This window comes from Parasteatoda tepidariorum, chromosome 11, assembly GCF_982258835.1.
Source record: "Parasteatoda tepidariorum strain Cologne lab strain chromosome 11, Ptep-v5.0, whole genome shotgun sequence".
Taxonomy (NCBI): domain Eukaryota; kingdom Metazoa; phylum Arthropoda; class Arachnida; order Araneae; family Theridiidae; genus Parasteatoda; species Parasteatoda tepidariorum.
The window spans coordinates 77,547,822-77,563,917 of record NC_141765.1 but is presented as its reverse complement, the minus strand read 5'-3'; the positions used below and the strand labels follow the sequence as shown (position 1 = coordinate 77,563,917).

At 32.4% G+C, this 16,096-nt stretch overlaps 1 protein-coding gene across 1 annotated transcript in view; it reads right to left on the bottom strand.

Moving 5' to 3' along the window:
- Positions 1-16,096, bottom strand: part of LOC107452026 (teneurin-a-like) — a 301,547-nt gene that overhangs the window by 133,067 nt on the left and 152,384 nt on the right. The window contains exons 6-7 of the mRNA XM_087155352.1: positions 6,509-6,599; positions 4,340-4,674 (exon numbers count right to left, since the gene is read on the bottom strand). Coding sequence (XP_087011478.1) covers positions 4,340-4,674; positions 6,509-6,599 — 426 coding nt within the window. The remainder of the gene's footprint in view (positions 1-4,339; positions 4,675-6,508; positions 6,600-16,096) is intronic.

Genomic DNA, 16,096 nt, shown 5'->3' with positions numbered 1-16,096 from the left:
TTAAAAATAAAAAAGCAAGGGTTCAATTCCAAATTTGCTTAATTTGCTAATTTAAAAAACAAGGATAGAAAAGTCAATTCTTAATTTGCTAAATTAGAAAACAAGGTTAGAACAGTGTATACTTAATTTGCCTAATTTGTTAAATTAAAAAACAAGCATAGAAAAGTCAATTCTTAATTTGTTTTCCTCTCAAGACTGGTTTTTCTTCGTTGTTGAATGAATATACTTACTTTATATTTTAATAAGTTATCTTTTTTTAATAAACCAATCAAATAAACAAACGAATAGGAAAAGGGTTTTCAAAAAGTCCAGCTTTTGGTTTAACCGCTGAGCCTTCATGATCTTTGCTTATTTTTGGTTCCTAACTTTTTATTTAAATTATTAAAATTAAATTGATTATGTATTATTAATAAAAAAAGGGTGATTGTCAAGATTATTTTAAAAGCTCCAAAATATTTATTTTCATGAAATAGGCAATTATTTATTTCGGAAATCTTATTTGGATCTTCGACATTAAGAAAAATTCAAAATAAACTCGACAAAAAACATGGAGCAAAATGGCCTTTTCCATGATCTAAAACATTTTGCAAAACACATATAATGACTTGTTACTGTTATTACAAAATGATACGCAACATGTTAAGTTGCCAATCAAATTCAATGTTCTCATTCAATTGGAATAATTAAAATACAAGTAATATTATTATTTTTCGGAGTTTGTTTTGATAAAGGGTGCATGAAAATAGTTATTTTACCTGCATTAAATTTGATAAAGAAAATTGATTAGTTTTAAAACAAGAAAATGAGAAAAAAATGTTCTCAGTTAGTTTGTTAGAGTATATTTCTGAGATTAAATCACAATGATACTATTAATTATTATGCATTCTTTTAACTTAGGAATAAATGTGATTTAAATGTATTTCATTTTGTTCCAGCTTTGATTTTCATAAAATATAAACATGAAACTTTGTGTTTAAGAGAAGTATTCCGTCGAACATATTTGAAATCACTTGCACATTAGTCACGTGATGGGGATGTTATTTAAAAGTGATCTCTTCTCATGATGATTGTTATTGATTCATTATTAAATTACTCAGCCACGCCCGCCGATCAATTCTTTATTTATTGAGGTCATTTTTCTTTCCTAATATCTCCCTATGTTCCTTCAATCTTCTCATTTTATCATACAAAAGCACATTATTGCATTTCATTTTACTGTCTATTTGCATATATGTATGAATATATTTTTACGTTTTTATAGATAAAAATAGGACGCTTCTTATCATACAAATAGAAATAATCGGACAATAATGATTTTTGCAAACATTATTATGAAATCAATGCCCCTTTATGTACAGTCCGTGGCATTAATAGATTCTACGTGAAATCTTAATTATCTTGTGATACTAAACAGCTTTATTGTTTTGACTTGGCATTTCTTTACGTTCGTGTATTAATTGGTTAACATTGTAATGCAATACGTTTAAAATAAATACAAATATCCCGAATAAAAACCCATTACATGTATGTTTAACTATAAAAGTATCGCGTATAAACTCGTGCAAAGCATGACATTAGTAAAAAAACTACAGTAATTTGGTCTAATTATTATAATATACTAATAAAATACCTGATATAATAAATATTCTATACTTATATATCGTCTAATTTATCCAATCGTCGAATCTATATTATATATCGTCTAATTTGATTAATTGATACGTAAACAAGTGCAAACCGGTTTCAGTCGCGTAAAAACAATAAAGCTGTATGGTTTCACCTGATGACAAGATTTTACATAGACTCTCAAAGTGGGTCTAATAATTTGACCAGGGACTGTAAGTTTATCGTTTTTTTTTTTAAGTATCACCAAATAATAATAATAAGGTCTTCAATTGCATGATTCAGTGATCGATTTATTTACTTCTACTCTAGATCATGACTCCCAGGGAACTAATTTTAGTGAAAAAGAAATTCCAAAAAGATCATAAGATGTTATATATAGTCTAATTTAACCAATTGATACACAAACGAAAACAAGTGCAAACCGGTTTCAGTCACGTAAAAACAATAAATTTGTGTAATATCACCTGGCAATTAAGATTTTACGTAGAATCTTACAGTGCGTCTAATAATTTGGCCTGTATATTTTCAGGACTTTGTTATTTTTTAAATTATTTCTCTTTCTTTTCATTTGTAAGTATGGATATTGCATTTTCTATAAGATAGAAAAGAAATCGGTGCTTGCATTACACTTTAATTTCAGTCTATCCTAAAGGCTTTCAAGTATGAAAAGTTTCTTTGCCGCATCTCAAAATGGAATAAATCCTCTTTGTCTTAGGTTAAAATGTTTAAAAAATTAAAAAAAAAGCACATTTTGAACTCAATGCAGTGATAATCTGTAAGTGGATGGAAATGACCATGGATCGATAAAGCTACAAACATTCAAAATACTTAAGCATATAAAATTTCAATTTATTTTAACAAGAAAACATTATGAATACGAAATTCATTAAAGATAACTTGTGTTGTTTTTAACTAGACTTTCAAGTGAAAAAAAAAACCTTGATCTAAATTTTTGATTCAGCTAAATCTACAGAATTAATAGTTTATAAAGGTACATGAAAATTACAAATGAGTTATTTTGTAAAAATGGTTCAACTCATTATAAGGTTTTAGCAAATGTTTCCCTTTCAACGAAATAATTACGAAGAGCACTTTTTTGATAAGTCAAATTGAGTTCATAAATTTATTTCTACTACTTTTTTAATATGTTAAAATGTTTTGCAAGATATAAATTATTAAAGAATTTTAAGTTTTAACTTTGCAGGTTATTTTACAAAATAAATTGTGTCTCGAACTTTAAATTAAATCAGTCGCCTTTCTTCTAAAATCTCGTGAAGTTTAAAATTCAAAATACTTTATATTTTGTAATCCAATTTTTTAAAAAAAAGCCTACTGAAGAAAACAGAATAAAACCTGCTCCTTAAGGATTTTTTTTTCAAAGTAATGCCGTTGATAAAATTTACTAAATGTTTATTTAAATTGCAAATTAGTCCTCCAAAAATGGGAACCATTTAATAATAAAAACTATTTTGGATTTTTGAAGGGATGACCTTTCAACGCATAATAAATTAATGATTTTGTTAGTCACTCTTTCATAATTCTCCAAAATAGTTGAGAAAATATATGCAAGAAATTAATTGAAGGTAAAAAGGTAGGTTTTATTATCGTACTTCTCACGTTAATTTAAAATACCACTCATTCATAACGTTTATTCATTCATATGACATTTCATGACATGTGATCAAAAGTTTGCGTCGTGCACTCATTTAATTTTCCATAGCTTTATTTTAAGACAAGTCAAAATGAATATTTTCAAAATTATATGTTCACCTTTCATTAAATTCTAAAGAAGGAATTTAAGAAAGGGCAAATTAAATATTTTCATCAGTAGTTGTTCGTTAAAGAGAGTCTTGCAAATTTTTTACAGTCAACAAAATTTAAAGAAGCTGATACTTTTTTTATATAAAAAATTGCTATTATAAAATGTGATCATAATGTTTTGTTACCTGTTTTGTTATTTGTTTTGTTATCTGTGTTTTTTGTTATCTTTTTGGAATTTCTTTTCACTAAAATTAGCTCCTAGGGAGTCATGATCTCAAGTAAATACAAATAAATCGGTCACTGAATAGTACATTTGTGGACCTCATTATTATTATTTGGTGATACTTAAAATACCCTGGTTAAATTATTAGTCGCACTATAAGATTCTATGTTAAATCTTAATTATTAAGTGATACTATAGAGATTTATCGTTTTTATGCGACTGAAACCGGTTTGCACTTGTTTACGTTCGTGTATCAATTAATTAAATTAGACGATATATTAGATAAATTAGACGATATATTATATAAATATGGAATATTTATTATATCAAGTATTATATTAGTATATTATAATAATTAGACCAAATTATTAGAGAACTGCAGTTTTTTACTAATGACATGCTTTGCGCAAGTTTATACGCGATACTTTTATAGTTAAACATACATGTAATGGGTTTTTATTCGGAAGATATACCTCATACTTGTATTTATTTTTAGCGTATAGCGCTACAATGTTAACCAACTGATACGCAAACGTAAACAAGTGTAAGCCGGTTTCAGCCTCCTAAAAAAAAAAGCTGTATAGTATCACCAGATAATTAAAATTTTGCATAGATTCTTATAGAGCGTGTAATAATTTTTCCAGGAACTGTAGCTTTTTGGATAAGGTTCATTTATTAGATAAGATTACATAATAAGGCTGTAGTAATTGAAAAAAAGAAATGACTTACCTGCAAAGTATGTAACAAAAGCGACGAGGAGAGTTGTAAGAAAAATAAGGATTATAGTAGCTAACTTCCAGGAACATTTATGTGCGCAAGTTTTTTGAAAATGGAACCTGGAACTATTAATGGCAGTGAACTTTGATGGAGTTGTAAAAGGAGGTCTTGTGGGTTGTTGTATGAGTTGAGGATTGACACAATTGGCAATGGGCACCATAGGTCCAGTTGTAGAACTAGGAGTACTACAATACACTGGTAATGGATTACTATAAGTGGGACCTCCACTATGTTGCGGTTTTTTCCCATCATCACATTTCTGAATTTGTTGTGGCTGACTATAGATTCTGAGAGAAAATCATTAAAAACTATGAAACAAACTGTTACAGATAATTTAAAGGAAAAACATACTGTGTACATTTTATGAGCAATATTTATGTACCGATAAATGAAATAGACTATCTCGTGAGAATAATGTAAAGAGTGAATAATTTGTAGTATTTAGAAATGCAATCCTAATTGCCTGGTTGGTCGGCCCAAGACTTCAGCCGGCCGAACACTTCCCGTGTAGTAAATGGTGACGTGTTAAATCTGTCCCTCCGTGTTCCCATAACAAATCAATACCTCTGAGGGTACGGAAGTTTCCTCGTCTTCTGGATTGGGTTCAAAATGACAAGGTTACGGAGTTGAACATTAATAGTCGTAAACCCAAAAATTGGATTGGCTGTTCAACGACGGCAATCCTAATAGTAAAATATTACTAAATCCATTTATTTTGTATTATATTGTTTAAGTATTTTTTACATTATCGCGACTTTGAAGAATGAAAGACCAGCTCTCCCCTATTGTTTTTTTAGTTCATTTGTCAAACTGTTGATCTCCTGCAATCACCATATCACGTGTTGATTCATTACTTTCAGAAAATATGATTCACTAGACTATTATTGGGTGTACAAATAAGTTCCCGCCGTTCGTTACAAGATGACAGAAGGTTACGTAGAAATTGACGAGTGTCAAACGTCGTATTGTACATCTTGTATAACCTTAATGTATCAGTGATTCCGTATTAGCATTACGTAATTGTTTTTGTGCAAAAATGTTGTTGTTGTAGCAGTTCATTTACGTCACACTAAAGCTGCACAATGGGCTATTGGCGAAGGTCTCGGAACCATCCCTGAGGATGATCCGAAGACATGCCATCACAATTTTGATCCTCTGCAGAGGGGATGGCACCACCGCTTCGGTAGCCCGACGATCTGCACGCGAGCACTTTACGGTAGAACGAGGACCGATCCCGCACACCCTCGGTCCTTACGCAGTAAGTGGTCACCCACCCGCACACTGACCGCTTGACTTCGGTGATCTGCTGAGAACCGTGTCTCAACAATCCGTTTACTGAGGGACGCAGTTTTGTGCCAAATGATTTGTGGGAACTTTTGATTTACTTCTTAGATTTGAAGAAATCTGCAGCATCGAGCGCTTTTGGAGAAGCATATAGCGAAATTGCTTTAAGTGAGAGAAGTTTTCGTGAGTGCTTTCAGAAGTTTAAAAATGATGAGTTTGACGTGGAAGACAAAGATAGCAATGGAGGGTCGAAATTGTACGAATACAAGGAATCGGAAGAAGATTCGTCCCAAATGCAAGAAAAAACTTGCTCTTACATTACAATTGCCTCAGCAAGCAATTTCACATTGTTTAAAATTGTTGATCCAAAAATATGGATTCCACACGAACTGAAGCCCAGAGACATTGAACGTCGATTTTAAATGAAAATTGCTATTTAGAAACATTGAATGGGAAGTCCTAGCCTATCTGATTATCACCTATTGAGGTCGAAGTTGTGCAGAAACCAAGGAATGAGTCGATTCCAAATCCAGAAAGATAAGAAAAAGTCTTGTCCAGTACTGGAGAATAATGTATCACTTTTTCACAATCCATAGAAAATGGTGGAAACTTATTTGTACTCCCAATATTTAACAGGCGTTTCCTTTTCGTCCGTCTAGAAGACAAGGGTTTGAACTTAAAACTTTGGCATCCATTGAGCAAGAAACGGGGCAAAATATACGCGAACCACAGTAAAAATTGCGTGCTTACAGTTCTAGCTTTAGATGTATATAAATTACGTGTTTGGGTCATTAAAATTATAATATTGTTTAAAAAAATAGATTGTCTTAAAATTACCTTTCATTGTCATTGATATTGGAGTTGTTTCTAAGCTCCTGATTATCACTGTCTTCTATGAGTGGTGTTGCATGGTTACCTAGACTTATATCTGTAAAATCAAATCCAGATTCATGATTAATCAATCAAAACTTCGGATAATTAGGTATAGTATTAATTCAGTCAAACATTTTAAATATTAAAAAACGATTTTTCTTTATATTACCTACATGATTTGACCAAAAGTATACCCTTTTGATAGTTCATCACAGCTGCATACAAAATCATTGATTTGAATGGAATTCGTTTCAAAGTATACAATAGGATTGGAAAAGTTTTTGAACAGCCATTTTTTCAAATCATTGAAAGTTTTGATTTGTAAATGGAAGTTCCCTAGAGTCTCAGAGTTTGTTTCTAATCTCCGCTATGGGTTTTCAGGTACATCAAAAATAATACTTTTTATACAAGAAATTTCATTTTTTGAGTATTTTATAGTTCATTTGTTTTTTGTTAATTTTGCGCATGAAATTAACTAAACAGTGTCAGAAAGTTCTTCAAAGCTATTGTAAACATAGGCAATTTTTCTAAAAAATTTTGTTTTTATTACAGAAGGATAATAATTAGAAGTTTGATCATGTAGAAATACAGGGTGGAAAAATATACCTTAACATTTTTCCGATATATAGCGAAATTTCCAAAAAGGGAAATTAACACTAATGGTCTTCGACATCCTTCCAGAAAAAAGTGTTGGGAAAGTATTTTTTTTTTTAGATTGCGAACACTTTTTGAATTTTAATGATCAAACAGCCAAACTTTCAAAAAAATAATTCTCCTTCCGAATCGGAACTTTAATTAGCACTAGTTTATTAATATTTTTGAGACCAACATTTTGAATCATTAAGATTAGACAATCCGATCATTGGAAGAAAAGTCAACGTGCTTCAGAAAAGTGGATTCAAATTATCATAGAAAATTAATTTCATATAATCAGAAAGAATATTTACGTTTTCAAACTGCTATACCTAAAACCTTTCAAAACATAAAAAAAATTATGTATTGTGTATAGATTTTGGGGAACAGCGTAAATTAGTAAAAATCGTGATTTTTTTAAAAAAATATCTTGTTTTGTGTCACACTTAATGTTAATTTGCATGTTTAAAGAATTGAGTTGAATCGATAAGTTTAAATACAGGTCATTTGCAGACGACTTTTTTACAAGGAATTCATTAAATTACACTAGTAAAAGAAGTTATGAGAATTTGCAGACTTGGTCGCTTATCTCTAGAGCTACTGGACCGATATTAATGAAATTTAATCTGTAAATCATTTTTTTTTGCTTACTCTACAACCGCTGTTGTTTCATACCTTCTGACAGCATGATCATGCCTGTGTATTACAGTAATTGAGTCAATATATCAAATTTTATTAAAATCTGTCCAGAGTAGCAGAGAGCCAGTGGATTCCAAAAATTGTGAGAATATGTTTTCCTATAAATGTATGAATGAGGAGTAATTAAAGGAGTGTTAAATGATGATACCTTGGGACGGGAATGCTGTCAACATTGTGGGACGGTAGGGCGGCTCTGATTCACATTCACTTTCTAAATATCCTAATTCTAAATATCCTAATCTAGGCCTTCGACCAGATCTTTGTTTTTTGCTTAACAACAGCTGTTTCATACCTTCCAATAGCATAATCATGCGTGTGTATTACAGTAATTGTATCAATATATATGAAATTTCTTTAAAATCGGTCCAGTAGTTGTAGAGAGCTAGTGGATTCCCAAAAATGCGAGAATATGTTTTCCTATAACTGTATGAATGAGGAGTAATTGAAGGAGTGTTAAATGAGGATACCTTGGGACGGGTATGCTGTCAACATTGTGGGAAGGAAGGGCGGCTCTGATTCGCATTCACTTTCTAAATATCCTAATCTAGGCCTTCGACCAGATCTTTTTTTTTTTTGCTTACTCTACAACCGCTGTTTCATACCTTCTGACAGCATGATCATGCATGCGTATTACAGTAATTGCATCAATATATCAAATTTCATTGAAATCGGTCCAGTAGTTGTAGAGAGCCAGTGGATTCCAAAATATGTGAGAATATTTTTTCCTATACATGTATGAAGGAGGAGTAATTGAAGGAGTGTTAAATGAGGATACCTTGGGACGGGTATGCTGTCAACATTGTGGGAAGGAAGGGCGGCTCTGATTCACATTCACTTTCTAAATATCCTAATCTAGGCCTTCGACCGGATCTTTTTTTTTTGCTGAAATGACTCTACAACCACTGTTTCATACCTTCTGACAGCATGATCATGCATGTGTATTACGGTGATTGTATCAATATATCAAATTTCATTAAAATCGGACCTGTAATTGTAGAGAACCAGTGGATTCCAAAAAATGTGAGAATATGTTTTCCTATAAATGTATGAATGAAGTAATGAGGGAATGTTAAATGAATGAGGAGAAATTGATGGAGTTTTAAATGAGGATACCTTGGGACGAGTAGAGTGTTAATGAGAGTTCTGGACCAGGGGAATCAAAATCGGAGTGCGTAACCCAATTTTTATAACATTGGTGTTAAAAAACACCATAATATATAAACCCCCACCCTCTAAAACAATGGGAGAAAAAACTAATCTATCGCACCCACTTTTAAAAAACAATTGTATTCTAACTCCATAAAAAAACAATAAAAATACGGCTAAATGGCCTACCAGGTCAGCGTACGACAGCGTACTAGAACTCCGATTCCAACAGCTGTTTGCGAATTCTAGAACCGAAGTCCTATTACACTAACCCGGCCTACATGGTCCGAACTTAGAAGGGGACAGATAGCACAGGAAAAGACGACACACACACATAAATACATATAATTGGACATGGAGACCACTAGTCTCCCCCACCACTTATTGCCGATGATGCTCCGTGGGTGTGTCCCTGTGAGCTTAACGCAAATAGCATAACACTACTCGCGAAAGCTGCCTGGGGATCGAACCAGCGATCTTTCTGGTTGCTAAGCGCTTATACTGTGTATTTTACCACTGAGCTATGGGTACCCAGTTCCTTATCTACTTGTCATCCTTATAAGCATCACACTACAGACGAAAATCATCGAAAAAACCGTTTAAAACAAGTCATTTTCCAGGTATTATGCGTCGAAACCCTAAAATATCAACAACTACAATTTATCCGATCAAAAAAACACTGTATAAATGATCATAAAACAAATTTGGAAAAAGATGCTTAATTTTCTCATTCCATTTTATAATCATTTTATGCTGCCATCTCGTGACAAGAGTCTACGGCTTATGAATAAATATATCTGATTCTTTTTCCTGAGGTCACAGTCTTGTGTTGTAACAGGAAATATGCAAGTGTTCGAGTGTTCAACCGAACGACTACTTAAGGTCGAAAAATAATGAAAGTCTGATTCAAAACATGTTTTCAGAAGAAAGAATGATTATTTAGAGAGCTCTTTCGCATAACTCAGTTTTAATTAATTATTTATTGAAAGTAATGGTTGCTACTACGCTCTTAAAATAAATAATAATAAATTGATTTAAAGAGAAGATTCCTGTATATAATTACGAAATACATTTTATAAACAAAAAAAAAATGGATACGGACGAACAAACATGTCGGACCAAACAGTTTCACTCATCTCTTTCTCAGCAATACGCATCCTAAGCCATATTATATCGATTCTTTCAAGTATCCGTATGCCACGCTAATCTTCCTTTATAAATCATCACTTCAAAAGTTACAATTAACTATACTTGAAGCTGAAGACAATAGTGAGGAGATAGGTCGCTGTTTTCAGAAATTGGAAGAAAGATATGAAAAAATAGTAGATAATTTTCGAAAAGATTAAATAGAGTATAAAATATATTTTTTTTAATAGTTCTAAAAGACAGTTCAAACCTAACATATGTGTTTAGTTGATAGTCTTTGAATCAAGTCGCAAATAAGTTTCTTCATTAAAATTAATTTCAATGATTTTTAATCATTAAAATTTAAATACCTATATATAGAACGTTAAATGAGGTTATCAGTCAGTTCACATAAAATGTCACATGCTTTTATCTTAACTTCAAAGTTTTCTTCTTCTTGGGCTATTTTGCACATTTGAGTAACATATCTTGCAATTATCGTATGAATCTCAGGGAATTCTTGTAAATCATTTGTTTCTTCATCCAAAGCAAGAAGTAACTTTTTACACATACCGATCAGACTTGTCATTCTTCTATTACGTCCGCTATACAGAGTTCCCAAATCTTCTAATAAGTCGTAAGAACTTTCTTCCATCATATTTCCTATTTATTATACATTTCATTTCTTTAAATGAAAATAAATTCAATACAGTATTGTTATTTTAAAAAAAACATTTTAATGGTTTTTGTCACCATTAAAATTAAATGTCTGATGCTACATATCGAATCTAAACATGTGAGCGGGTTGCGCTTTACCGCAATGTCTGCTTCCTAGGTATACGAAGAAAAGGGGTTTAATTTCATTGAGCTTTAAATAGTCTGATGCTTTGCTATCAAACCTTTGCGGTAAACATATAGCGGCTCCGTCATCTAATTGCACAACAATTTTATCTCATTACTTTGTTGTTATTTGCTTAATTTCAGAAACCGGGTACTTTTGATCTACGATTAGCTCATCCATCCTTTTAAAAGACTCCAGAGAACTGAATGCGTTTAACTTGTTCAACAATTCCATTTTTCTTCTTATTTATATATAGAAATATTCTCTTTAAGTGTATTTAATATCCCCTAGGTATTATTGAAATGACCTCAGAGAATACTATATACTTCCCAGTAGTTTTAGCTTGGATCTTCTTTAATGAGTGTATCTCTTCCTCTTGTAATGTCTCAAAGGGGAGATAAATAAGTGACCCACTCTCCAAACGAATTATGATTTTATCATAATTGTAAGTAATGTCAGAGATCAGATGATCTACTTTCTTATAAGTTCTAATACCTAAAGAATTATGTTTTTCCATTTATTCCTACTACTAAAATTCTAGTTTCTCAATATGCAAATAAGGTCTTAATTTACACCTTCCTCCTGTTAGGACTGATAATGTTAAAACTTCATTTAATCTCCCATATGTAAACATAGTTATTGTTTCTTCATTGACGCTTATAGCTCTATCAAGAAGAACTTGTTGCACTTTTTTTAAACGTATTTTTGGTTTTTCATTCATTCTATCGCAAGCTAAATAGATGCTAATTTTCATAAACATATCTTGCGATAATTTTAAGTTTACATCTAAAAGTTTTGAAGTAGTTTTAGTGAATTGAAAAGTATTATATCCCACACCAACAAATTCAACTCCAATGTCTGTAGTGGCGCAAAACGCTTTCATGTCAACGTAATACTTATTAGCACAATCAGCATCTTTCTGCGGCTTCCTTGCACTCGAAATTCTTTGGTTGTGAGCAAAATAGCTTCTATCGGCTTTGTCCCATTTTATGCAATAGTAGTCTAGATGCTTTTTAGTTACAACGTCATTTTCATGTTCTGGTTCTTCCACATTTGATATGATTTTATTTTTAGCATCATAACTGTTACCTTTTAAAACTAAAGCGTTGTTTTCGAAATAGTTCCTATTAACCGCATGTTTTGAGTTCGCGGGATCTTTAACGTTAATTATATGGTTTCCCTTTGCATTATAATTTACTAAACTTATTTTCTTCAACTCTTCAATCTGTTCACTTCCATATTTTTTAGTTGAAGCGTCAGATTTGTCTCTGGGATCTCCTAGATTTTTTATATATTTTTGCTTTGCATCGAAAAATTCTTCAACGTGAATCAGGCTGTTATCCGTTAAAGTGTTAACTTTTTCTCTAATTTTCTCATAGGCACCATCTACATAATTTTTGGTTGCAGAATCGGTGTTTTCTTCGGGTTCTGAAACATTTCGTAATTTTTTTCTTTCCATGTCATAATGTCCATCATTCGTTAACTTGAACCCTATTCCTGGAATGCCAGGAGGTCCCTCTTTGATTTCTTCCTCGAAAAGGGGATAATATGCTGCCATTTCTTTATTTTAACGGGCAAATTTTTACTGTCCTCAGACTATTAAAATTAAAATATACAAATCGACGCAGCTCACATTTTTAATGTTTTGATCATGGTGATATCTTGATTTTTTATGTTCAAGTAGCACTTCTTTCGCTCTTGTAAAATGAAATAGAAAACGTAATTCTTGCGGTAATCCGGTAAATAATCCGGTGTAAAGTGAATTAAGCTCAACGCTTGTCGCATGAGGGCTGTGTAGTTTATGTTTGATTCGATTTCAGTACTCCCCATTGTTAGTCTGTTAGCGTTGATTAAACCACCTCCATTCACGAGTGTAACATTATCGTTCGCTATTGCAGTTCCATTACTGTTGACAATTTTTAATTTTTGCTGTAAATAACCGTTAGAGTACAAAATACAGGCATTGGTGTCTTGAATATAGAAGTGATAGGTGGCATTTTCGGAAGAACTTTCACTGTTTTCATGCCTCACTTCTCTGTACTCAAAGTACTCAATGTCATCGTCGTAATAATAATCCGTTTCGTTGAGTTCGAATATTTTATTCATTTCGTTCATTTATTATAAGAATATATTTTTTTTTACGTCTTCTTAATTTTAATAGTCAAGCAACTATTAAAATCAAAATTATAGAAATTTTAGACCGGCGCTATGGTTTTTCTTCTTTGATAATATTTCGTTAAATTTATCTTTCACAAATGCTTTAGCCTTGCCTTCTAATGTTGATGAAACTTCCATTTTACTTAATTGATCACTCAAAAACGAAAGGGCTTTTTCTTTTAAGTCATCAACGGAAAAAAAACCCCTTCATTGTATCTTCTTACTCTTTCTCTGAAGTCTGGGTTTATTCATATCTTTATTCATATCGCAATAAAATTATACTGCACTTCTTGCTTGCTGAGTGGGATTAGCTCATTTCTGTGATTGGTTATTCGCATTCTTGTTCTGTAAACACTCTCCATCCGTATAGGGAAGAACAGGGGCTTCTCAAATGCTTTTATGATCCGACTGCCTGGGCGGTTACTATTTGTAAAGGAGTAGCTGACGCTTGAAAAGGTGAAGCCATTGAAATAGGCCCCTTCTGCGATATCGCAGTGTATATAAATGCTATCGTTCCCACTGGATAGGTCGGCAATGTACTTGCCTATCTGTTCTGGGTCTTCATATATTTTAGGCTCGAAACCCAAAAGCTTATGCAGGCAGTTGGTTTTTGTTAAATCTATCTTAAACTCTTCTTTTAACTGAATGGCAATTCTTTGTCGTTCCTCTACTATACCGAATAGAATCGGAGGGTCATTCCGAAAAATTTTATCATATATCGATTGAGTCCTCTAACAGTATAATTTCCATCCGGTATAATTCCCATCATAGTATGGTATAATTCCCATCATAGTCCGGTATAATTCCCATCAGGCACAGGTAAAACGAACTTATCGCTAAAATTTATTTATGACTATCTGGAGTTCGATAATCTATTCGTTTGCGCAAAAGATATGTACGAACCAAAGTACGCCAAACTGAAAGAAAAGTACACAATGTTTGATGGTGTAGATATTGACGCTATGTTACAAAAGTATCCTAAAAAGAAGAAGAAAACTATGCTAGAATTGTATGAAAAGTTTGGCAGGAAGGGAACTTTATCTCTTCTGATCTGAAGGAATTTATAACCGTGGATGATTTGGATCCATCTTGTAAAAATGTGGTAGTTTTTGATGACTGCATGACAGAGAAAGACCAGAAAAGTGTAGAAGATTTTTTCGTCAAGGGTAGGAAGAGAAACGCGTCAATCATGTACCTTTCTTAATCTTACTATAGAACACCCATCGATATTAGGAGAAATTGTAACTAATTAATATTTTTTAACCTCCAACAGAGAGAGATCCAACAGATTTTACGAGAAAGAGACGGCAGCTTAACCAAAGATGAATTTAGCAAATTGTATAAAAAGTGCATGCATCAACCATACGATTTTTTTATGCTTGATTTAGTAATTCCAGCCTTGAGATATCGGAAAAAGTATTTTATTCCAATAAATAAAGATGGAAGAGTACTTACTGAAGAAAATTTACGTTTACAGAAAGAGTTATCATCACTATCAGAAAACTAATGTATCACTATCAATTACTAAGCTCTTTTTAAGCTCGTTAGGTTTATCCGCATTCGTAATGGTGCCTTTAGCTGCTCTGAGTATAAGCGCTGGTATTGTAGAAGTTATTGATAAATCTTTGAATATACTGGAAAGGAAAGAAGAGTAAAAACAGGTCTACAAGTTTTACAAACAGCTGCTTAATTCATACAAAGTAAATGCAGTATCGGAAGACGAGGTGTACATGAGAGAAGAAGATTTTATCAAAAATCTAGTCTACTTTCCCCTAGAAAAGTACATGAAGCAAACCCAACTTAACGGTTATCAGTATGTGAGCAAATAAAATTTCTGTATAAATAAATGTGCCGTAAAAAGAATTGCAAGAAAAGAAAAGGCGTTGTTAACGCTGCAATTAATAGTTTACCATTTGAAATGCACCTACCAGGGCATCAAATTACAGGTCCGGGAACTCAATTGTTTAAAGGAAAAACTAGATTAAACCCAGATTTCACATATAAAGAATGGAGTAAACCCATGAATAGCGTCGATGAAGTAACCTATAAACATGACGTCTGCTACCTCGAAAATAAAGATACTGAAACAAGAAACAAAGTGTGCGACTCTAACATGGTGAAATAATTGGAGGATATTCCAAATCCAACCCTGCGTGAAAAAATAGATAGAAGTATTGTGAAGCCTATTATAAAAGCAAAGAAGGCATTTGGAATAGGTTCAAAAATATATTGTCTAAAATGTAAAACTCACACTGAAACCAAAGACGCACAGCAGACCACCTCTGAAAGTGGTAGGCCACTCATGAAAGGAGCTTGTATGTGCTGTGGCTCTAAGAAGTGCCGTTTTTTACCTCTGAAGGGGTAACTGAGAAAAGTTGCCCCGAAAAAGTTTATTACGACCCCGAAACAGGATTTTGCGGCATTAAGGAGCTTTGTAGAAAGACTGGTTTAAGTAGAAAAGAGGCATCAGATTTTTTACACCAACAAGATACTGACCAACAACACCAACAAGATACGAGACATAAGCCACTCATCCACAAATTCAAAAGAAGAAGGATTTACGTATCCCACATCGACGATCAATGGAAAGCTGATTTACTGTTTGCCTATAAATTTGCAAGGAGTAAGCATAATGATGGTACCAAGTATTTATTAACGGTTGTTGACTGTTTCAGTAAATATGCATGGGTCATTCCTCTTAGAGATAAATCAGCGGATGAAGTAACTCAAGCATTTAGAAAGATCTTCAAAGAAAGAATGCCTAGACGGATAAAGGTTTAGAGTTTGTCGGCAAAAGGACTCAAAAATTGTTTAAAGAAAATAATATCCAATAGTTCACAACAGAAAATATTGAAATAAAAGTGGCAATGATTGAAAGAGTTAATCTCACTCTGGGTAATAAAATAAAGCTCTACTTAGGTCAAACTGAAAGATACATAGATGTATTGGAT